The sequence below is a fragment of the Microchirus variegatus genome (assembly GCF_963457635.1).
Source record: "Microchirus variegatus genome assembly, chromosome: 2".
Lineage (NCBI taxonomy): Eukaryota > Metazoa > Chordata > Actinopteri > Pleuronectiformes > Soleidae > Microchirus > Microchirus variegatus.
The window spans coordinates 32,415,522-32,440,062 of record NC_139803.1 but is presented as its reverse complement, the minus strand read 5'-3'; the positions used below and the strand labels follow the sequence as shown (position 1 = coordinate 32,440,062).

The window sequence follows — 24,541 nt, the reverse complement described above, 5'->3', positions numbered from 1 at the left end:
ATTTTATTCCTATCTTTAACGAATACTTTCCTGTATATTCTATTTTTATATTATTATATAATATATTATAATATATAGGACTATTCTATTGTTATTTCTATACTTTATTTGTTATACGTTTGTTTTGTTTTTCTGAAACATTAATTGGTTACAAGTTTTATTTTGTGAATTCATTTATATGAATTCGTGAATATAAGTCGGCATAAAAGGATTAAAAACGATTGATACTCAACAATGAGTCATTCAAAATGCACGTTGTCAAGCCTCCTTTTCTAACCTGTAGATGGCGCTCACTTGTAAACACAGCCTCTATTCGCTGAAAATCACTTCCTCGGGTCACAGGGCAATAAAATGGCCGCCCCCTTACATCGCTAACGCTCTCATGTCAAAGTTATATCGTACATTTTGAATTAACACCATATATTTACAGTTTGCCGATCGTCTGTGGCGGTTTCTACATCTTTACACAAAGCCATGTTCCCGGTTGTCGGCGGTAGGAGCGTCCAGGTCGCCCGGCTCCTCGCACCCAGGAGCGCCGTGCTCGTGGCGGCTGTCCGCGGCCGAAAGTCCCGCAGCGATCCGGTGGCTAAGTCCAAAGAGGGGCGCATTAAAGTTCCTCCGCCCGTCGACCCGGTGGAGATGGTGGTGATGAAGGAGAGATACACGGAGTACCAGCTTATCATGAGGGCGCTCCGGTACGTGCTGAAGTGTTTAAAACAATCTACAGCCTCTCTGGGACAATCCAGTCCAGGTTTGACAAGTGATCTAGCCCTGGTCTGATGTGGTCTAGATGCAGAAATAGTAGTGATTTTTTTTATTTTTTTGCATTTTCATAAATATGTAAGATGTTTTAGATATCAGAAGCTGTGCTTTAAAGAACATACAGCCTTTCTGGGACAAGTCATTCCAGGCTTGGCAGTTCTAAAGGTTTTAAATGTTTGGGATCTGGACCCAGACCAATGTGGTCTAGATGCATAACAAAACAGTGAAATGTCCCTTTTTTGTATTTTTTCCACATTATTTCAAATAAAATAAAAAAGGTGTGTTTCAGAGCAGGGTTTAAGGACAACGTTTATTTTAAAGGCCTAAAATGGACAGTCAGAGCTTTTCAGATTAAGTTTAATTTCCCTTAACTTACCCCTTAACTTCTGAATTGGATGCCAACTTCAGCATCGTCTGTCTGCACTGTTGGATATATGAGATCAATGTCAGAAAATTATTCTTAATAAATGTATTTAACTAATTGAGTAAAAATATATCAAACTACAAACAACTGTGTACTTTCTATGTTTATGCTCTGCGTGACGACGTGACTCAATTTGTGTTTCTGCGTTTGTCAGTCTGGAGTTTAAGGAGGGGGTGATACGGAAGAAGTACGAGCAGGAGACAGGCTCGCGGGCAGAGGAGAGAGCCAGGCAGGAGGAGGAGCAGCACCGGGCCCTGATGGAATGGAACAACCAGGAAAATCAGCGCATACTCAAACTGAGGTGAGAAGAAACAGGAGATTGTGCGACGATGGAGAACACAAAGCTCATTTTAAACTGCACAGCATCAGTGAGCTTCTCCTCTCCGTCTTTCAGAATGAGCAGGGTCGAGAAGGAGAAGCAAGAAGCCGAGCAGAAGAAGTTGGAGGAAATCATGAAGACCGAAGAAGAACAGCAAGAATTCATGAAGGAAAAAGAGAAGGAAATTTTGCAGCTGCAGGTACAACGCCTTTTAAGTTTTCTTCTCCTTGTATCGCAAACTACAACGCAATATCTAAACCAAACAGGAGGAGCTCGGGTCTTAGGAGGTTCAATAATCCAAGTTTAATTCTTACCTTCTGCTTGTGCTTTCGCTGCATTACAGGAGGAGGCAAAGAACTTCATCACCCCGGAGAATCTGGACCAGCGCATCGAGGAAGCTCTGGACAATCCAAAGAATTACAACTTTGCCATTGACAAAGAAGGAAGAGTGGTGAAACAGACGGTGCTGCAGTGAAGCAGCAGGTGGACGTCGCTCTCTCTCTCTCTCCTGTCAACATGGACGGATTACATTTATTTTCTTCCACACATGAACTCTGACAAACATTTGGGATGAGGCTGAAGTTGTGCCTGTAAACTTAGGGCATATTTCTGCGTACAGTGTGGATTTAAAGTACATGTGCGAGCGTGGACCGGGTTTAGATGTCTACCTGGATGTTTTCAGCCAGGCTGCCTTTATTTGTAACGTCTTTGTTGTCCTCAACAGAACATGTCGTTGTTGTCATCGTTACTGTCCTCAATATGTAATGTACATACATTAAATTAATGTTAATTTGAGTTCCCTAACATCTTTCTTTTTAAACAGAATGGAACAATTAAAAAAGGGGCTTTTTAATTAATCAATGTTTTGCCTCCATTTTCAAACTCAAAAAACAGATTAGCTGCAAAACTGACAGTTGAACTTTATATTTAATCAGTCTTTATCTATAACCTCCCCTCTTCTCCATGTGCTTCACTGTTTGTGTTGTGTTTACTCACTGAAAAACGGTTTCCATTCAGGATTCTTCTTCTTCTATGAGGGTTTAAATGCAGCTTGCATTCCCGATGTCACATTACTGCCATCTCCTGGAATTAGAAATACCTTAAAGGTGCACAGTGTATAAAATTCAGGGGAAATTATTAAAAAGTATATTAAAGTATAGTTATTACGTATGTTTTCTTTTAATATGGGACTACAATAACATGGTTGTATGAATTATTGTTTTATTCATTAGCACAGTATGAGCCTTTTATATTTATATCAGGCGCTGGATCAGCTCCACAACACTAAACATCAATTAACTGAAGGCTTCCACTTAACTTTACCAACAAATGTTTCTAAACTTTACACACTACATCTTTAAATTTAGACTTTTAATCTTTGTGTATAACTGCCAAACTGAAAAATAACGAAAATTAAAGCGAATTAGGTCTCCTGTCCTGCACCTTGAACAGGTGCCCACTAGGTGACGCCGTGAGCGTGAAGCAGCTCTTGTCGTGTTGTTGTGTGTGAGACAAACTTGGTGCCGAGCAGAGTTTTTAATCCTCAGTCTCACCCAGGTGTGCAGGTTGAAGGGATGATGGAGATGAGATGAAGAGGAGTGACCCGCAGAGGCTTTAGTGAGGGAGAGGTCAGGGGTCAGAGGTCAACGCAGCAGCTCAACACAGATGACACGCAGGCGTTTTACTTCATAGACAGAGTCACGACTGAAAAATGACTAGAAAGAACATCAAATTCTCCCTGTTTGAACAAGACTTTACATCACAGTTCAGTCACAACATGATTATACATGTTATATCTTAGTAATAATGTAATATGTTGGTAAAACTAAACAGAAACACATGTTTTTAATGTTTTGTGGTTTTTATGTAGAAACTACTACTGATTTTTATAAAAAAAAGTCCTGGAATTTAACAAATTAAATAAATATTGTACATTATGAGAGATTATACATACAGTTTAAAAAAAGGATGGGCTCAACGCTGACATTTCTTTAATCAAAAGCATTTACACATGAAGGTACAACACTTATAATAATTCTTATAATAACTATAATACTGTATATAATCCATATATGCTGACGAGTGATGTAAAATAAAGCAAACAGATAATTGAGAGTAATATTCACAATTTTAAAAAGCTAAAACCACAGAACTTATTTTGTTTTAATTTCTGAATGAATCACCCCAGTGCTAATTTAGCCAATTTGTAGCAATTTTAATAACAAATGTATACAAAATATTTCTGAAAGCAGGAGTCTTTGGTTTCTATTTTATATTATAAAATGCTCTAAATGTAAGTGGAATTTATTCATTGAAAACAATCACAATCATTAGATTAATTATTAGTAAGAGTAAATCTGTTTTTATGGCTCAATACATTAAGAACATTATGAATATTCTGAAGTTATTACAGGATAATTATGTAGTTATTCCACTATATTGTGTTATTATTATCATTCTTATTGTTGTGAATATCACTCAGGAGCTGCTTCTGGACTCTGGACACGTGAGTAAATCCGTGCACACAGTTAACCTGATTGTTAACTGGGGTTAATGGGATTATTCTACCGTGGCAGTGAAGACCGAGATAAGCTGTGGATTAGGATCAACTCTGCGTTCGAGCGCTTCTCACATGGGTCAGTCAGTGTCACGATCTCCACTGAGGCCGATTTCAAACTCGCTTTTATCGTACGGCGTATTATACATTTTCTGACATTTATTTATTCATTATTTACATTTTACATTATCATGTATAATTTTAACATCTACATTGTTTGCTTGTTGCATGCTCATCGCTAATGATATAAGTGTCTTATGCACAGAAGTTTTATCGTTCCTCTTTATTTGGTGCAGCAGGTGCGATTACATCAGCAGACAAATATTCTTTAAACATCTCAACTTTGACTCTACTACTGAAATATGCAGATGCTACAACTCTACATGAGACGTTAAAACAAAGGAGTTTTTTTTTTTTCGAGCACCTTGACACCGATAATAAATACATTCATAAAATATTGTTGCTGTGGAGACAGGATCCAGACACTGGGTGATGTAAAACTTCCACAGAGCCGCATCAGTTCCCGCTCACGTCTTTAAACACACTATGACTTTTGGTTATACCGAAAAAAACATTTAAACATTTAAACATAAAAACCTCATTTATCACTAAAATGTGCGTGTGTCGCACACAGACTGTACAACTGACCTTAGCACTTGAATATTCAAGTATAAAAACACATTCACCAGAGGAAACTGTACTGTTGGCTTTGCTTCCATTTTGGTTCCTATAAAGACTACGTCAGGTGCAATTTCATTTTTTTCAACACCCCATTTTTTCCTCATATTGTGGTTTTATATATATATATATATATATATGTATATATACATATATAAATATACATTAAGAAATCTGGTTATTGAGCTGTCCAGGATATTTATCAAACCTCCTCTCGGCCTCCTCGCTCAATGCATCGCCTGCAGGGTGCAAGAAGAAAACAATCAATACAATCATATTGTAATCATATAATCGTCAATCCATCTATCCATCTGCCTACCTACCTATGAATTGATGTGGATAATTATTATTAATCATTAGTAAACTAATGTTTCTTCCTACTCTTTTTCAGACATTCATTGAATCATTCATTCATTTTGATTGCGTACCAACGTGGCAGTTATGGAGCCAGATGCGATGGCCGTCGTATTTGCAGTTGCACTTCATGGCGTTGTTGGTGAAGTCGCTCTCGGCCACTTCTTGATTGGGATTAATCACAACCTGATCGGGTAAGGAAACATAAAAACAAACAAATAAACAGATGTGTGTTTTGTCACGTAAACACAGCCATGAAGGATTGAAATCGCAGTTACTTCATTTGTGGATTTGTACGCCTGAACATGGTGTACTTTCTTGGCAGCCTCCACTGTTGTGAATGGCTGTAAACGTATAAAATAAACCTGGCAAAAGCCATTGCCTAGACTGACTGAAATGAGAGTGAACCAAATTAGGATTAACGCAATACTTTGGTTTTGACCATTGATGGACATTTATTATTATGTGGTCTCCACATGACCCCGCTCACCTGCAGAATGTAGTTTCCAGGTTTGATGTCCGTGATGTCGATCCACTGGCAGTCGATGTCGTGTCGGTACAAATCCCAGCAGCCCACGGTGATGCCCTGGTCGCCAAAGTTGGCGCACGCGTACCTCTTGGAAATACCTGAGGGTCACAGATGGAAATATTCAGTCGAGTCATGTTGGAGTGAACACATGAAACATGAACTGAGCTTTGTTCCAAATAAATACACAGATGACAATTTCAGTTTACGAGAGGCTCAAATCATTAAAGACTTGACTTTTGGACACTCAAAACTGAACACAAGTGAGCATTTGTGCCAAATTTGAAGAGACTTTCTTACATTCCTCCTAAAATAATGCAATCACAAGGCAAAAAAAAGTGTTTCTAGGGTTTATTTTGACATTTAACCACTAAAATTTAATCAGGTCATTCTTGAATCCAAGTGAGTGCTTGTACCAAATTCAATATCCTCTTCACAAAGGCAAAGAAAAGTGTTGCCGAGGTCATGGGTACGCAAAGAAAAACTAAACGAGCACAAACCATCCCACAGTTTTAATCCATATAATCCTACATCACACCGTGACAATCCTGACTCCAGATATTAATCCAGATCACCATCAAAAACGAAATCATCCCCAGAAAATGTCATCCAAATCTGTCCTTTACTTTTTCAGTTGCACTGCAAAAACCCCTAACTAACATCCCTCTGCTTTTCAGCCTCTGGAGACTCACCCTCATGACAGTCTGTGTCCTCCAGACAGAAACTGGCCTTGTGTCCCTCGGCCACTTTGGTGCCGTTGGAGTTCAGCAGATCGTAGTGGGTGAAAATGTTCATGCTGTGGTAGTGGCTGTGGAGAAAGAAACGCAGAGAAAAATGTCAAATTAGACAAATGACAGTAGAGGAAAACCAGGTTTGATACAGACTTCAGATTTTGACTCATGATTCAAATTAAATTAATAGAATCTCCTCTCTGCTTTGAGAAGAGTTGAAGTGCGTGTAAAGCAAATGCAGAGTTTCCTCCTCTTCACACATTATATATGTTATAAAATAGTATCTCATGAAGTGAGTTTGACACCAGAACAGCAACGTTCACCTGCTTTGGTCCCCACTAAAGTGTGTGAGAGTGTGTCATGAGGCAGAATCTAATTTCTGAGGAACTGTGCACAGAATTTAATTTGAAACCCAATTCTTAAACACTTAGCAATGTTTTCAATTATTCAAATTTGGCATTGTGATTTGTAACATATCAAAATCAGAAGAGAAGGTTTTCTTCTTAAACCACTTTAACCAGTTAAGACAGCATTAAAATGAAGACATTACGCGTGGCAGGCGTGCCAGATCCACGAGTGCCGCCCAGCCTTTGGTTTGAAGTCAGCACGGCCGATGTTGTGGATCTGTGAGGAGAACCGGAGCAGGCGTCGGTGTCCGTACGGCCAGTTGGCCTTGGTGGCAGACGCTGACAGGCAATCCTCCTCGGCGGCGCAGTAGAGCATGTGCAGAGGACGGTCCTCGATGTAAACCGTCTGTTCGACCAGAGAGGCGTTCAGGACCAGGTCAGAGGCGGCTGGAGAAACACAGACAACAAAATCTACTCAGGTCCAAGTCCAATTTATGGAGTATGCTTCAGAAATATCTGCTGACTTGTCTGAAACTGTCAATCACAAGTAGGAGTATTTGACTCATTGTCTTCTATAGTGGCTGTAAAGGCCAGGCTGTTGAAAACACTCTAAACGTGTTGTTTGCTTACGTTTCATTTCACCATGAGTCAATGCTTATAACTGTGACGCATTAGCATGATGTGCTACAGTCCAGTGAGATAAATCCTGCCCACTCAACCCCAGTCACATAAAGTAGCATTGGTTGCCAAATCACCAGCTCAATACCCTACAAATTCAGTGTACAAATGACAAATTGTATTATATTTAACTAGTTTTCTAATGAGAATGATCAGCATCCCAATATTTTATCTGCAGTCTTCTGCATGGGTTTACAGTCATGGGTTTACAGAAAAAAAATCTCACTGACAGCAGCTTTAAAACACTTTCAGGCATTTATTATTCTGCTAAGAGAATTGGTTCTCCTATGAAATGCGTTTATCTCATGAAAATATGATTTCTTTTGTTGTTTTTTGACTCACTCTCAGAGCAGATGACTCCCGCTGAAAACTTTGCTGCTGCTTTCTGGCAGCTGACTGTTTTGTGATGCTGACACTGACTCAGAGCCATTTCTGTCCCCGTGCACTTCAGGCCACTCATCACCATCTCCGTCACATTGCTGCTGTCCCAGTACCACGTTTCCTTACATTGATTGAGAGACACAGGATCAGAAAAAGAATCCCAGTTCATAGAAGGAGCTACAGAGAAGTCGGTGCCATGTCGCTGCTCTGAAAAACAGATGTTCATGAGTCAGCGTTTGGCTGCTTGACGTCGACTTTACGATCGCTGCAGCACAATAACAGATTCTGAGTCATTCCACAATCACATTAGTCAATAACGTCCCTTTCAGAGTCAAGCCACAATAACATAATGACAAGACTAATCAAACACAGTTTCATCTTCACACAACAAGTGTTTTACATCAAACTGTTTCCAAAACTCGTTCTTCTTTGTGTCCTTAGGCTCATCAGTTTACTCTAAAAAAAAATAATCATTACCAACCTCAAACATTTCCACAACATTTTCAGTCTGGAGAAGCCTCTGAATAAGTAAAACACGGTCATTTTAGTTCTGAGGGTTAAGAAAATGTGCCTCATTAATGTTGATCCTTTCTTTGCTGTTAAAAAGTGATATGAATCGGTCCTCACAGTTTCAAGAGCTGACATGAAAATATGAGTGCAACACAAAACATTTTATTTAGATTTTTTAAATGAATCAGACTTAAAAGTGATCCATAATTAAATCTAATGGAATCATACTGTAGTCAGTTTTTGTCTGTGCTAAATTTTAATATCATCATCATACCTTCAATTTTTATTATTTGTAGACTTTTTATGTACTGAAAAACTAAATAATACATAATACATACATGTCTATGTATATGTAAATAATTTTTCCTTGTTTGTATTTTACCCTTATGCATATACATAGTTTGTATAATGTCGCGGAATCAGTGACATCTTTTAAATAACTTGTTCCCATTTTTATTTCATTCTTGTAACCTTGTCATTTAATTTAATTTATTTATTAACATTTATTAACACTGCCCACTTACCAGTTATTATTATTTTAGACTCATAAATCTCCGTCCTCAATTGCTTTATTTATTTTAATCTTTAGTTGGCTTTACATTACTGTTATACTTTTTTTTCCTTGTTGTTACTTTTGTTTGTTTCTTGTCTCTATACATTTTTTAAAAATGTATTTAAAACAAGATTCATATCAAATTTGTATGTAATGTATTCATTTAGATTACCTCAAAAGTTAATTTTAATTCATATTGACATATTAAATCTACGACATTACTTGATGATTAAACTCTCTGCATCTACTTACAGTGATGGCATGCATGGAGTAGCCGAGCCCTAGCTGCCTGCAAGCCACCATGGCTTCCTTTGTGGTCCAGCCTGTGCTGCACACTGTGCCCCACTTGGACCCAACCTGAACCTCCACGCGGCCTTCATAATTGCTGCGGCCGCCCACTATCCGGATCTGTGGAGACGTCCTGCTGGGAGTCAGTGAGGGGGGAGGGCACAACTTCCTGTCCTGTCTCTGAACTGTCTCAGCTACAAAAACCTGACCGCGCTCACGTTCGCAGTCTCCTCCGGCAGCGGAGAATGAGTTGTTAAAGAAGTAGCAGCTTGGTTAAAGTTTAACGGGCGAGGAAAATGTTAATGTGGCTTCCAGTGAGATGAGGTCACCACTCACTCGGCTCTTGTGGTGGTTTGATTATGAACTTCATGAGTGGCTGCTCTGCCCACACAGAGCAGGCACTTCCATGAAGGAAAATAAGCATCTACACCATATGGAGAAATGATAACATACTGTCACACACTGGTGCATGAATCATTGTCCAAGTATATTCCAGAATATTTAGATTTATAGCTAAGTTTAGCTAAATAAGTTTAAAGGGATACATCAGATGTTTTTGAAGTGTGGTTGACTTTACTGGGACGGGAGGAAAAACACATTATTTGAGCCACTTAACAAAAGCTTTTCCTATTAAAATCAACTGTGATATATTAAGAATATGTTTGGCACTTTATTTCAGCCTTTTTCCAGATGAAATCTTAAGTTTGTGAACCACAAATTTTCCCACACCAAAGTTCATAGAGAAAATCAGCAATTCTATCATACAAGGACACTGGAGTTGCTTGTCTACTGCTACCTTTTTTGGTAAGTCTGTGTCACTTGTAACTCCAAAGGATTTCAAACACAGAAGTCACAAGATGACGGGTTTTAACTTCCTGATGGAGACACCATAGGATACAAGACTTTTGCTTGCTGTGAAGTAAAACGTTGATTTTCTATATGGACTTTGGTTGAGGCGAGACAGCGTTGTAAAAACTTGAAAGAACAAGCAAATGTATTTTTAAGTTGCCATAGACTTGTAAATTTTAATTTCTTTAAGTGGCTTAAATCTGTTTTCCCTTTTCTGAGTGTCTGGGTCCCAGACATCTTTGTAAAAAGAGCTAAATTAATGTTCATAATGCATCAACACATCACACAAACCTGAAACCCTGGATATATAAATGAAAACTGGAATAATAACTACACACAGAGTTGACAGTATATTATATTTGCATATGTAAAGTATCCCCAAAGACAACCGACTGGTCAAAGTTGCCCCTGTGGTGTTAATAACCTACTTGCAGGCCCTGGTTAGCGTAGCCCAGGCCCAGCTGTCTGCAGGCCACCATAGCCTCCTTCATGCTCCAGCTCTCCCCGCAGACCAGACCCCAGCTCTTTGTCCCGTTAGAGTCCAAACCCAGAAACTCCACACGTCCCTCGTAACGGGTCCGTCCTCCTGTGAGTCGGATCTGTGTGGAGCCAAGGAGTTAAGAGAGCAGAGCGCACAGACGCACAAGAGCCGGGCTGGATTTTTAAAAAACAAAAACAACCTCACAGGTGACATTTTTCTTTTCTTGTTCCCCACCACCTAGCCTTCACTCTGTGTGTGTTTACAGAAGCCATAGACAAGTATAATCTGGTATAACATGAACGGTTAAACCAGAAATACTCAAGTGTTAAAGAGAAAACACTGCTGTCAGGAAAAAGGGTATGAATTTTTCTTATTACTGTTATTGTGAAGTTTGACCAGATTTTTATCAATCAGGCATCTATTGGACCAACTTTATCGTTTATTTTTTTCTCCAAATTACATAATTGACTTAAATTTGTATCCACAATACCCTTGTGGCTATATGATATACTGTTATTTCTCGGTTGGCGTCATCTGGAAAATTGGAAATACTATGTCCACTTTTAAGATACAGTATACGGAAAATTAAAACAATACAATTTGGATCAATTAAACTCAGATTAAGACAAACTTTTTTTCTGATAGCAGTGAAGAATTTTGTTAATTAGAGTGAGATTTCTGTAATTAGCAGCTGTAACTCTCATTAGGACAAAAGGAGGAGACGGCTCAGATCAGCGAGGAACTAAATTAAAAGAATAACAGAAAACATCTTATACAATTTTTCCCTAACAATTTAAACATGGTATGAAAAAGGTTCAGCCCTGACCGAGTTCTCCAGGCCCATGTAGGGTATGTTGCATCGCACGGCGGCGTCCTCCGTGTGTATGCAGCCCTCGGACGTGATGTTTTTGAAGGGGCAGTTCCAGATGGTCTTCTCCTGACCGACACACTTCACCTCGTTCATGTAGATCGGACCCATTCCTGGACAAAAGACAGACAACAGGAGCCTGGAGGTGAGACAGAGTCTTCCCACAGCACACACAGATGATCGGGTCGAATTTAAGATTTTATCTAATTTAAAATTTATATCAAGAGTCGAAGGCATCTCAAGTAGGAGTGGCCTGAAATCTCAATTTCACTAAAATTAATTCTGATTAATTCTAAATTAATATACTTCGGAAATGGAACATTTCTATAGCTAAAGGTGAAGTTTAAGTAAACTCTGTAAATGAGCACCATGAGGATACTGTATTATGACATTTTGTTATGAAAGGAATTCCTTCAGCCGCCTTGGTTTCGGACTTCAGCCACGTTCAGGAACATTTTGTGGGCTGACTCGGCTCAGGTGGTGGTTTTGACATCCATGTGAGCACAGAGCAGGTACGCTGGGCTGTATCAAAGAGAATCTGTGAGCGGTTCTCTGCAGCCAACTTCCTCTGTGGTGGAAATCATAAAGAACGCACACACACAGCTGCCCCCTCAAAAGACTGCTTGTTTCTGCACAGGAGGAATCTCAGGACATGTTTATCCACACATGACACATACGTCCATGTTCTAGAGAGGAGTTACTCATGAGGAACACACACAAATTAGATTTTATATCTTGGTGAGGGCACATCATAGACATAATGGATTCCCTGGCCCTTAACCCTAACCATTAAAACAAGTCTTAACCCTGAAAAAGTCCTATAAAGATGTGGGGATGACCCTGTCAAGTCTACCTAATGTATATGAACTGCCACTCTGGTAAAAGACAATTTTCTATTCTCACTGCACTTTCTTCATGCTTTCTAAATGCAGATTAAATACATACAAAAATATTCTAACCTTGTCCCATGCGAGATCCAGTGAGAGCCTCCTTGGCGCTGCCGAAGCCGAGTTCCCTGCAGACGACGCTGGCGGACTGCATGTTCCAGCGGTCGTCGCACACCGATCCCCACTCGTTGTCCTTTAACACCTCCACGCGACCCTCGCCCACCTTGGCACCGCCCTTCAGCCTCACGTTGGTCTAGACAATCAACACAATTATATACTTTAATGGGATAGTTTGGGTTTTGACGTGAACTGCTCACTCTCCTGCACCAAAGTCCATAAAGAACATCAGTGATTTACATTACAGCATTCAGCAGTTGTTGAGCCACTGCTGCCTCCGTCAGTAAGTTAAAATGTGTTATGTGGTGACTTCAGTGTTTGAAATGCTTAATTCAGCTTTACTATAGTGGCACATACTTACTTAAATGAGGCAGCAGTAGACCAGGAGCTCCTGTGTTTATATGAGCTAAAAACAAAGCTTTTCTCTATGGAGTTCAGTGCTGGAGAGTGAACAGTTTATAAACTTCAGTTTCAGGCCAAAAAATGCTGTCTAATGACGTGAAGTGCAGATTTTATTTGGTGATCCTTTTGATAAGTGTCTAATATCTGTTTTTTCCACCTGTCTCTGAGAACTGTATGAGTTCAGCTGTCAATAAAATCCCTTTAATCTACACTTCTTTAAATGTCACACTCATCAGATGTGTTTACAGCCCTATTTCAGTTTCTATGACATAAGAGGATGAAATGAAATTAATTAAATTAAACACACAGGGAATTTTGACTTTGAAAGATAAGGATAAAATCAATGTTACCGATATCTTGATTTTCTTCTTCAAGGCAGTTTTTTGCATGAAGAGCGGTCCTGGCATGCAGCTGACGACCGCTGCCTGCCCACCCTCGCACAGTGATGTGGCGTTTGGCTTGTAGAACTCCAGCTGGCAGGCGGCCAGGTGCACCTCTGTGCCCGTGCACGCCACAGAGTGGATGCGGAAGTGGCTCTTCTGACGCTCCAAATATAACCTGCAGGGACCAGAGACAGCAGCAAGGCCTGTGATAAGACGTTAAATATCAAATTGATTACTCTGTTGTCCTTAAATATCAGTCTTTACAAAAGAAAATGACACAAATGCACAAAATAAATTAAACAAAGCAATGAAATAATATTTTTTCTACACAGAAATCACACTATTAGAAAAATAAAGATTGCCCAGTCAAGTTACAAATAGGGCTGAAACAATTACGCCATTAATCAATTATTCATCAACTACTTAATTAATTGTCACATATTTTGATAATCAGTTTGGGTGTTTTTGAAACATATAACAAAGAAAATCATTAAAAGTGAATAATTTTGTTTTTTGGACAAAACAAGACATTTGACATCATTTCAAGGTTTGGGAAAAACTGATGAACACTGATTTGAAAATTCTCACGCAAATGTCTCTTTGTAACCAAAATAACTCATTCATATGGTCCACACACTTTTTAAAGACAATTTAACAATCATTTTTGTTGTATTTAGTAAGAGGCTAACCACAGATTAAAGACACATGTGGAGGACAGGTGCTCAGACCAGAGGGATGAATGTGGCACGGATAATTCGCTTTTTATCTGCTATTTTCCCTCTTAAATCAGTGTGTTGTTTGTGAGGTCTGTGGAAGCAGCATGTGTTCGAGTGTTTTCAGACAGCTTGAATTTTTACCCACTGAACATTTTTTTTGTATCCTCAGATTACCTTTTGCCAGGGCTGCTCTGTTTAGACTTAGGGTTAGCTTTAGCTTTGGGTGTCTGCCTGCAAAGTAAACACGGGTTAGACTGCACATTGAGGAAGTGAAAACAAGGTGACAAAAGAGGGAAAGAAAACAAACAAACAATAGGAACGAAGGGTAAACGATGCACAATTATGCTTAAAAATTGTGGTTGTAATGCCAGAAAGGACACAGTTAGTTCGGTTAGCCACATGTAATTTTCAGTATGGTATTTATGCTCAAGTCAAACAAGACTCAGAATTGTTAAAATGAAACATAATTTTTAGATGTAGGTTAAAAAAACACACACTAATAATGACAAAGAATTACATCACATTGAGATCCAGATTGTAAGATTACTATTACAAAACAAGTGGCCAACGTGTAGAAGCTAAAAAAAAGTGCTTAAAAAAGCAGTGCCACTTATATTTTACACACTGGACCTTTAAAAATTAACATTTTTATATATTTCAGCACAGGTTGACATACACAGCATGGCCATAAGTATGTGGACACACTCTCTTATTAACATAGGGTGTTAAAAATTACGGGAAAGCTTTATGGTCTGCAAACAACAAATTCTCAATGAGTTGTTAAACAGTGTCCATATACCAGTGACCATAAATAACACATGTACATGTATGTTTGTTAGTAGAAATATTGAGATTTTAGTTTTTCTATTGTGAACAATGTGAACCTCCAAAGTTACCACATTGATTCATTATTAACGTATGGCATTGCTTTTTGTTCGGGTGGGATGTAAATTCACTGATAAGGTGGGTGTGAATGTGACTGTAGTTCAAATACAGTAGCAAATTAGGGCAAGCACTGATGAATTCTTGCACTGATGTTGGCAGGAGCATTGCATTCAGTCAGGTTTTTAGGAAAGATTTATGCAGTTTAATGATACAATACAAATTCAGACTATTCGAGTAAGTTGAAGAAAGCTAAGAAAGCTTATAAAATAGGTAAGTGGTAATTTGGTGTTATATTTCTAACTGCAGGACCTTGATCATTGTCAAAAAAGAGTAATGGTCTAATTTTCCAACGTCCAACGTGGCAAATTCCACCCGTCTGTCACTCTGAGCTGGCTAAAACAAACGCTGCAGCAGGTCAGTTAATATCATGAGTTTTATGAGTATTTAAGTGGAAGAACGCGGGATTAGAAGTTACATACCACCTCCAAAAAAGCAAACCACAATGAGGAATGGGGTTTTAAGATTTTGTGAGTTCCTGACATGGCACAGATCGACAAGGCCCTCACAAAAAGAATTTAGTGACATTGTTTTTTTAATTCCAGATTGTTTGTAAGAAACTGTTTCCTTGCGATCCGTCTGTAAATCTGTGCCAAGTCACAGGAAATGTAGAAAACAAAATAAATAACAGAAAACTAACACCTTGAAAATCTGACGTTACTGCAGCATAAATTCTAATTATACAACCCATTCACATGCTGCACATCGTCATAATATGATATGACAGAGAGGGGGCGAACTAGAAACAGGAGCAAAATGATTTTAATCTACTCCCAACAGGAGGAAAACCCACTGTGGAAACTAGAGAAAAAGGGGAAGTGCAGACAGTGGGGTTTTCCTGTGACTGTGTACCTTCTACCGGCTGAAACATTAACCTTTGGCCTGGAGACCTTCTCAGCTGCACGCTTTTTCAGATGTCTGCAACAGTGAGACGGCCACATTCCATCACATACAGCGGAGAGATGACATGCAAACACTGTACACATACATTTATACTGGCCACACACACCTACACACACACACACACACCTGGAGGGTCAGTGGTGAACAACATTTTTGAAATTCCACAGGTTTTCAGTTCATTATCTTACAGACTTTATGTCACCACTCGTTGATGACAATCACTGAGCTATTCTAGCTGTTCAGAATCCAGTGTAGCATGGAGTCCCCGTCAATATCGCCAGTTAAAACACCTCATTAATACTTATCTATCAATTATTTGATGTTAATACAGAGTTAATCCATGTAATTACATAATAGTAGCAACAAATTAGCAAATAAATCCCTCACATGTCTTAAATACTATCTTAAATTCAGTGCAATTGTTTTTTTTAACACATATTTCCTCAAATTAGTGTCATATTATCATATAGTTTTACGTTAGGAACAGGGTTGGCCCCCCAAACTCCACGGTCATAATAGTAACAACAATAATAATCATCATCATACATATTTTTTTCAGAATTCCCACTTTTTCTTTTATAGAATTCTGAAATTAGAGTTTTCATGAGTTTAAAGGTGAAGTAAGTAGTTTATAGTGACATCTAGAGGAGAGGCTGAAATTTACAACAAAGAACTGCTCCTCTGCTCACCCCCTCCCTTCCCTGAGCGCTACGGTATCCTCAGCTGGTCAAATGTCGTCCTCGTTGTCTTTCTCCGTGTCAGCAGATGAGGTTCGTGAGGCGAGGGAGAGGGTGAGCTACCGCGGCCGTAGCAGACGAAGCGGAGAGAGAGGAGGCGGGGCTTCCGCTACAAGTAAATTGACGCTTGATTTGTTCTCTCGCGTTTGTCCTTACAGGCTCTGGTAGAAACATGGCGTCTCGCTGCTAACAGTGGCAATGCAACCGCGGCCCACGACCATGTTATTTAACATGACTTTTTGAAACACTACGAAAATGAAACAAAAAATATTATACAGCGACTAGACAATGCAGGAGCACATAATATGTATAAAAAAGTGGATTTTGGGTTATATAAACCCATAAATACTACACAGTGTCCCTTTAAGTTAGGAATATAATTACTTACTTTAAATTGTGACAATAATCGGTTTCTGTATCAGAATTAATGCCATTGTAGATTTTTCTAAAAGGACCATGAAGGCATAACATTTTGTCTCTCTCTCAGTCCTTTGTTTTCCTCTTGCTATAAAGTGGCAAAAGACAGGCTAAAATCGCACTTTTAGTTGCTGTTGATTATTGATGAGCAGCTTTAGTCTCATGAATCCACATCAGATAGAACAGAATAAGTCTGGCAAGCACAAGAAACACACAGGCAGAACTCCTGGGAAGTCCTTGTAGGGAATGACACTTCAAATGTCTGGCCAATCACACAATAGTTGTCGGACACCATACAAGACAAAACTTCTGCCAAGATGATGTGTCAAGAACAAGCTGCAAGAACTCCCAAATGAGGGCTGCAATGTTCTTGCAGCCATCATTAATGACCTCATTCTCTTCTCACAGCCCAGGGAGAGAGAACACATTTCTCTGTTCTAGCGATTAGATTTAAAAGTGAGTCACTTACTTGTAGAAGTTCTTGTTGACCTTCCTCTCGTTAGGGAATCCCAGCATGCCGCAGACCACACGGTTGTTTTTGACCGTCCATCCCAGGTCACAGATCTGGGCCCAGCCGTCCTTGTACTTCACCTCCAGCACCCCCTCTGTGATGGGCAGCTTCTTTTTGGCCCCACCGACCACAGCCCGGAGTCGCACCTCCTCCACTCGATTCTCCACCATTTGGACCTGTAATGACGGTGAAAATTAAGCTTTTATGACATGAATAGTATGTAATTGTCATGAAAAAAAATAGGTTTTAATGGAGGAAAACGTATAACTAACTTATAACTTATAACAACTATATTTAACACAGGATAACAGAACAATTTTAAGATATTTAGTTTAAGAGAGTTTAACTGTTGTTTTCCTCATATATTTCACTGACATCCAACCTCACAGACCTGTCCTCACGTGTGAGCATCAGAGTAACAGACACACACAGTGAGTCAGAGCCATTACAGTGAGTAATTGCAGGTCTAGCCCTCACATTAACAGCTCATACGTGGTAAACGTGACGTTCTTTGATGGCCAGCTTTGCAGTGACCCACTTCCGTGATGTGATTTATTTCGGGAAAGACAATAAAAATGGCTGCAATCACAGACCTAGGCCACAGCTGAATGAACCATGAACTGCAGCAACAAGCACAACAAGGAGGAGTTCTGAGGTTATATCAAATTGTAAAACTCAGGTGACAAAGTGGTTGAACATTGTATTTTATAAATGTTCTTTTTACTATACACCCGCATTCATTCATTCAGTCTGTTTCCAGTGGTAGACGAATGGAAACCCCAGTCTAGCCTTGTTTACCTCAGAGCAGTCTGTTTCATAATCAAACTTCAGAGGAGGGGGAAAAATGTCAAAATAATGAGCAGCTGGAAACAGCTCAGCCAGAGTCTCCATCAGTTTACAGTGTTTGTTTATCCCGGGAGGCCGCTGAACTCAGCACGACTGATCATTCACCTTCAGCCGTCCATCATTAGCACATTAGTGAATAAAAACACTGTATGGAAAAAGTCTTGGAAATCAAGCACCTTTGGTGGCACAAACAGGGAGGCTGGATGTTGTTTAGTAATGGTTTTATTGTAGATTTTTCTTTTGTCTTCTTTTGTCTTATCCAGTTTGACACTTTGCTAACCTTGTGAAAACCAAAGACAGAATTCTTTCAAGCACACGTGTGAAGAGAGCCAAGAGGGAAGAGAAGTCAGTTTCTCTGGCAGGAGAACAGGACAGTTGTAGTTGATGCGGTGCACGTATAGTTTCCACTCACATCTGTGAGCCACAGAGACACTTAAAGGCTGTGATAGGCTGAGGTCTGGACACTGAAAATCTGTGACTCCAGAATCTAACTGAACTGACAAAAAAAAGGGTGAAAAAGGGAAGAAATAATGAGTGGGGGAAATACAGCCACTCTTTCATTTCACAGAGGTATAAATGACAATCCATAAACATGGATGTGAAGGGGCTTATTTTGTCTTGAAACATGAATTTACCTCTACAAGGTGTGCATGGATGTTTCCCACATCATGAATGAAAATGAAAGCTGAGAACTTGTTCTTATCTAAAACCGACTTAAACCAATTAATCAATTATCGAAGTAGTGATCTCTAATAATCAGTTAATCGCTGCAGTCCTAATAACATTCATTAGCAATCTTGATAATGAACAAATGAATAGCATTAATAAATGAATTAGATTTTTACTTCTGGAACAAAAAAAGCAAAGAGAGAACTGTGTACAACAGAGATTCGTTGATATCGTTTGTTTGCTGATCAACACACGAAAGGAACAAATTGACCTTCATGTCATAAATCTGCTCCTCCTCATTGCATCACCTCAGGAGAGGCTACTGTTTTTCACACATTCAGACACCTGGTGTAGAGCAGAGCTAATCATCTCCAGGTGTTTAACAGCTTACCATAGATTTAACATCTTCCATGTGTCTTTAACCTATAAGTGTCTATAAGCTGTGGAGCAGTAACGGCCTCACATTAGCGCCATGTTAAATGGTGTTTTAAACACTATCATATAATCATGAAAAAACCTATTTCGGCAACTTACATCGATAATGTTGGAGTCCAAAAAGCCGGGAATCCTCTCGTCTTTGCACACGACTCCAGCATCTTCGTCGTGAGTGCAGTCGCTGTTGCCCCAGCCGCGAGACTTGCAGGCTTCGATGCTCTTCTCGCCTCCGCCGCACTGGACATTGTCCAGCCAGATTTTTCCTGAGCAGACAGAAAACTGTGAGTGTGGTAACATCAACTTAGCAGGTTCACCATTTTAGGGTGGCATGTCAACCAAGTCACTTCTACTAATCTGAGTTACGGCCAAATGTGCAAGGTTTTATTCCACACATAGGTGATGTTTATGTCTTAAGACTACTGAGTACCACTGCTGCTACATGTACCACAGTTTGACAACCATGGAGATAGTGTATTAAAGTGGCTGCATAGACTCGTACCTAGGCCCTTGCCATATTTGGCGCTGTGCGTCCATCCTGTGGCCTCCACGAAGCCCAGCTGACGGCAGAGCACGTTGGCGTTGGTTATTGAGAAGTCATCGTCACAGATGGTCCCCCACTCTCCCTTGTAGAAAAGCTCTATCCGACCCTCGTTGTGTTTGCGGGGGTATCCGGCCAGTCTGACCTTCAGTCGCGCCGCCTGTGGCTGAGGGGACGGCACAGGCATCGGTGTCGTTGTGGCGGCTGCGTTCGCTGGTGTTGTTTGGGTCAAACAGCAAGGTAACCACAACGCAAACAAGAGGCTGAACGCTAACCGATGCCCACGCCTTGACTTCTCCATGACTTCAGCTGCAGATGAAGGAACAGAAACGACAACACTCAGAAATTCCGACATCCGACTACAACTGGAATGCACCATTAAGCGAGAGAGAAATAGCATTTTCATTAAAAAAGCTAGAGAAAAATAAACAAAAATCATCAACAAATAATCTACGACTGAAGCAGGCTGAAGCAGACCACTGAAGTGACCACTGAGTTTGACCTAATTCATTAGCCTCATGCAGTGGGAATAATGCTGAATGATTTACAGTAGAACAGTATTTGTGATTTGCTCAAGGACCACTGGCACTGGGACATGTACCACCGTTTGAGAACCATGGACCTCACATATTTTAGAAGCAGCCGTAGCTAAGAGAGCTCACGGAGCTCTGGTGGAAATATTCTCAACATGTGGAAGTAGGACTGATGTGACCGTGTCGAGTTGCTGCAGCAGTCTGATCTGAAACATCTGCTCACTGGAGCAGAGAAGAATGCGTGGGCTCTAATGACCGCACAATCAGACTGGATATATTTACACCAATGAGATTAACGGTTTGTTTGTACCATGACATAGCTTTTCTGTTACAGTAAACATTTTACAGTTGGTGCCATTCATACATATTATTTCCATTCAAACCTTCCCGTACAGCTCTGCTAGGGACTGGACACTAACAGAAGCCCACTATTGATAATGTAAGAGCTACACTCCTTAGCTTTTTAGCAAATGTGGAGGAGGGAGTCGTCCCCTCCAGAGACACAAACACACTAGTGTGATGTGTTTGTACAGAAAACACAAACTTATGATTCTGTTCCAACTCATGTTCCATCGTCTGAGCCCAGCTTGAATGGAAGGCCCCACACATTCACACTGAGCATGAATCAGCAGACATTTGAAATCAGAGCCGGTATGACTGGCAGGCTACACTCAGGCCCTATCCACATGGAAAAGGAACTCAATGTCCATCCATTCATCCATTGTCTACTGCTTGATCCTGCACATGACAGAGGTCAGAGGTCAGAGGTCAGAGGTCACTGGAGTCATTGCCAAACAACAAACAATCTTTTTTCTTTGTTTCTATATGTTTGTGATGGACCAGTCACCTGTCCAGGATATGGCCCTGCCTTTCGCCCTGTCATTGAGGATTGTCTCCAGCTTCTCGTGTGTAGGATAAAGCTGTAGGAAATGAATGAATGAATGACCTGACTCAGACCGACCTCTCCCCAGTTGGACTTGTAAAGTATAAACAAATGAAAACAGGAGCCACGTTTCAATACCCTTCAAGACAAAACTGTGCAAAACTGCATAAACTAAGACTTGCATACTAACAATATTATATTATTAAGTGAAATCAAGGATTATTTCACAATAACTGGTGACTCTGCAGCTTTTGCAACAAAGAAACTCCATCACATTAGCAGACACAGACTCACTCGTATCCAATTTCAACACAGGAAATACTTTCATAAAGTCCAATTCTACTAATTCAAAACAAACTCTCTCTCACACATACTCATCCAACTCTTTCTCTCTCTCTCTCTCTCCTCCCTCTCATTGAAGCAGGGACTCTCATGGATCAGGTCACATGAAAGGTTCAAGTCAAGCAGGCAGAAGTTCCTGCTTTAATTCAACATACAGAAAAAGCTCAAACACTTTGGTTTTATCCCAGAATCGCTGCATGTACACACTACCACAAAACACACACTCTAATGACTACCAGAGGTCTGGACCGTGTGGGTTCGTGGACTGAAAATAAAAGGGTAGTGAAAGTTCCCCGGGCCACTGAGGAGAGTTTTCCTTCCTTGCTGCAGGTTGCTGTTGACCTCACAGGATCTTTTTTAGGAAACTGAAGATCTAAACCAGTCACTATGAGCATGAGCCACATCACAGAGAGTCGGTTGATACATAAGAGTTAGCTTCAGATCAAGAAACTTAAATTCAGCCTCATTCAGCCACTTCAACTAATTCAACAAACGTCCAGATACGCATCTCAGACTAAATCACAGGAAGAATATTACTCTGCCAGAGTCAACAGAGAAATTAGACAGACACACTGTCCTAATATTTTTTCAGAAAGTTCTTCTGGCTTTGTTGGCTCTCTCCTTCTGTTGCTGTAAACACAGGTCCAAATACACATCTCAAAGCAAAACTGCAGGAAGGATATTCTTTGCTAGACTCAACAGAGAAATTTGACACTGTAATGTCCTAACAAGCCATTAACAAGAGCATACTTTTACAAAGGATTATCCATCTGGCTCTGGTCCTTTCTTTCTTAATCATTAACATCACAGAAAAACAGCTGTGCAGCATCTGGACCAAAGTCAAAGTATTAACTGTTTAAATGGCACAGTTTAAACAAATAAGTGCATGTATATTTACAGCGTTATTACAAAAGAGTTAAAGATAAATATATTGTTTAGTTGATCAACAAATCAGCAACTATTTCTGGTTAAGTTATTATGGATGTTTTTTTGTTTTGTTTTTACCTAACTTTACTTTGAAGTTATTGGTGGACAATAAAAATAATTAGGAATGTGTGCAATAATACACATACTGTACACTTACAAAAAAAACGACTGTAGATTCATGTTATCGCTGCATATTTCATTCATCTCAGTCCCTGTCAGTTTAACTCATTGGGTGTCACTACTTCATGTCTCCTCAAGGCAGCGCTGCTCAAATGAATGAGGGAAACTTGGGTGGAAGTTTTTAGTGTTTCAAATGATCATTTGTTTCAACCCTCACAGGCTAGAAATCCAATTATTGGCTTAAATGATTCTCAATTACATAGTATCTAACAATTATAACAAGCAGGTCTTGGTTTTGTGAATTTGTTGTCCTTTGTCAATATGTGGGTCTTTTGATTTTGTTTTGATGAATGAAATCTTTAAGTTCTTGATTATGAAAGAACTTCCTGGATAGAGAAAGGTTAATAAAAAGAGGTTAAATTAGGTTATAAAAAGTATAAAACAGCACCAATTTTCCCGATCTCACATCTTCTAATCCAGACCACACATCAGCAGCATACCACTGACCATTCAGACTCCTATTTGACTTTCCAGGTACAACATTCCTCACATTTTTTCCTCATCTTGTTCATCTTTAAACTGCTCAGAGAAACAGTCTGTTTCACCAAAGCATGAGATCTTGATAAAGTTGGAACAGCAAAACCAAACAAAGTATGTGTTTTTTTCAAACAGGAACATTAAAACCAGCTAAATTTCTCTTTTACTTTGACATGTTTTTGATTGCAGCTCTTTTATTCTGATCAGGAAAAGAAAATCTCATAAATAGTGTGAAATAATCAGCTTTACCTTACAGTGCCAGTGTGAGGAGGTTATAACGGTTCCAGTGGAGAGAGAGCTGGAGAGGCTGAGTCTCAAACTTTGGTCCAGATGTTTAGAAACTGAGCCCACAAAGACAAAAAGGTGAATAAATTTCCTTCTGCAGCCCTGCTACCTCATCCGCTCAAACAAACGCGGGTCCAATTTGCGGTGCGGCCGTCCACACAGCAGCAAATTACTCCTTTCAGTGTTATTTTGTCTGTAAATTGCCAGCTGTACAGCCTCCACTGGAGGAGGAGGTAGAGGAGGAGGAGGAGGCTGCAGGGCTGGAGTGGGCTGGATTTATTCCCTGGAAAGACACTAACTCTTTCATGGATGGTTCAGCCACAGTCCTCTGCTCCTGCATGGGGCCAAAAAAAAATGGGGAAAAAATGGATTCATCGTACGTGCCTTTCGCAACAACCAGTGTGTCTGCAGGAGATTTACAACTGATGTGTCACTAAAACTGTGTGACCCATCATATCATATCACCTGATGTGATATTAAACCATACATGCAAAACACCTTTTAAATAGTGGTTCTGCAGGCAAACACAGGAGGCGTCTAGCAAGGTGTACCTAATAAAGTGGCTGTTAAGCGTGGTTCAGATGTTTCCCTGCTCAAACACACCTGATTCAAATTATCAGCTCGTCAGCAAGCTCTGTTGAAGCCTGATAACGAGCCATTTATTTGAATCAGGTGTGTCGGAGCAGGGAAACACCTGAAACATGCAGGATAGTGCAGGTCCCACAGGGGGGCAAATAGAGCTCAGTAGAGGTGTCAGTGATATTAGCTTAAAAGTACATCACAATATGCCCTCATCATGTCACAATAATGATATTTCACAGAATTACAAAGTAAAAGTGTCTGTTTTGACAATGGGATGTCATTTAGCTCACAATAAAAATGTGTTTATGATGCTTAAAATGAATCAAAAAACACACAGAAATGACTCATTATGGGCTATGAGTTTGAGATCTCTGGTAGTGGTTTAGAATCTACACAGACATCTTGATTGATATTAGCAATAACACTCAAAATGTCCGACTTTTTTCAGAATATAATCTCAAACCACGTTTATAACACACATCTTTAAAAGGCAGGTTAAAAAAGTACTAGCGTTTAATAGAAA

The 24,541-nt window shown here is 39.8% G+C and overlaps 2 protein-coding genes across 2 annotated transcripts; one reads left to right on the top strand and one right to left on the bottom strand.

Annotated features, from left to right (window-relative positions):
• Positions 1-352: 352 nt before the first annotated feature.
• Positions 353-2,453, top strand: mrps26 (mitochondrial ribosomal protein S26). The gene is made up of 4 exons (XM_083885811.1): positions 353-695; positions 1,341-1,487; positions 1,581-1,704; positions 1,849-2,453. Exons 1-4 carry the CDS (start codon positions 475-477, stop codon positions 1,978-1,980), a joined length of 624 nt encoding a protein of 207 aa, XP_083741937.1. The 5' UTR covers positions 353-474; the 3' UTR covers positions 1,981-2,453.
• Positions 2,454-3,547: 1,094 nt separating this feature from the next.
• On the bottom strand, positions 3,548-23,583 carry loxl3b (lysyl oxidase-like 3b). Its single transcript, XM_083903136.1, has 14 exons — positions 23,401-23,583; positions 19,771-20,118; positions 19,371-19,534; positions 17,280-17,497; positions 13,063-13,270; positions 12,266-12,446; positions 11,265-11,419; positions 10,386-10,556; positions 7,719-7,878; positions 6,902-7,145; positions 6,313-6,428; positions 5,585-5,721; positions 5,169-5,280; positions 3,548-4,979 (listed from the first exon to the last, which is right to left on the bottom strand). The coding sequence occupies exons 2-14, from the start codon at positions 20,108-20,110 to the stop codon at positions 4,906-4,908; spliced, it is 2,280 nt and encodes a 759-aa protein (XP_083759262.1). The 5' UTR covers positions 20,111-20,118; positions 23,401-23,583; the 3' UTR covers positions 3,548-4,905.
• Positions 23,584-24,541: the final 958 nt, after the last annotated feature.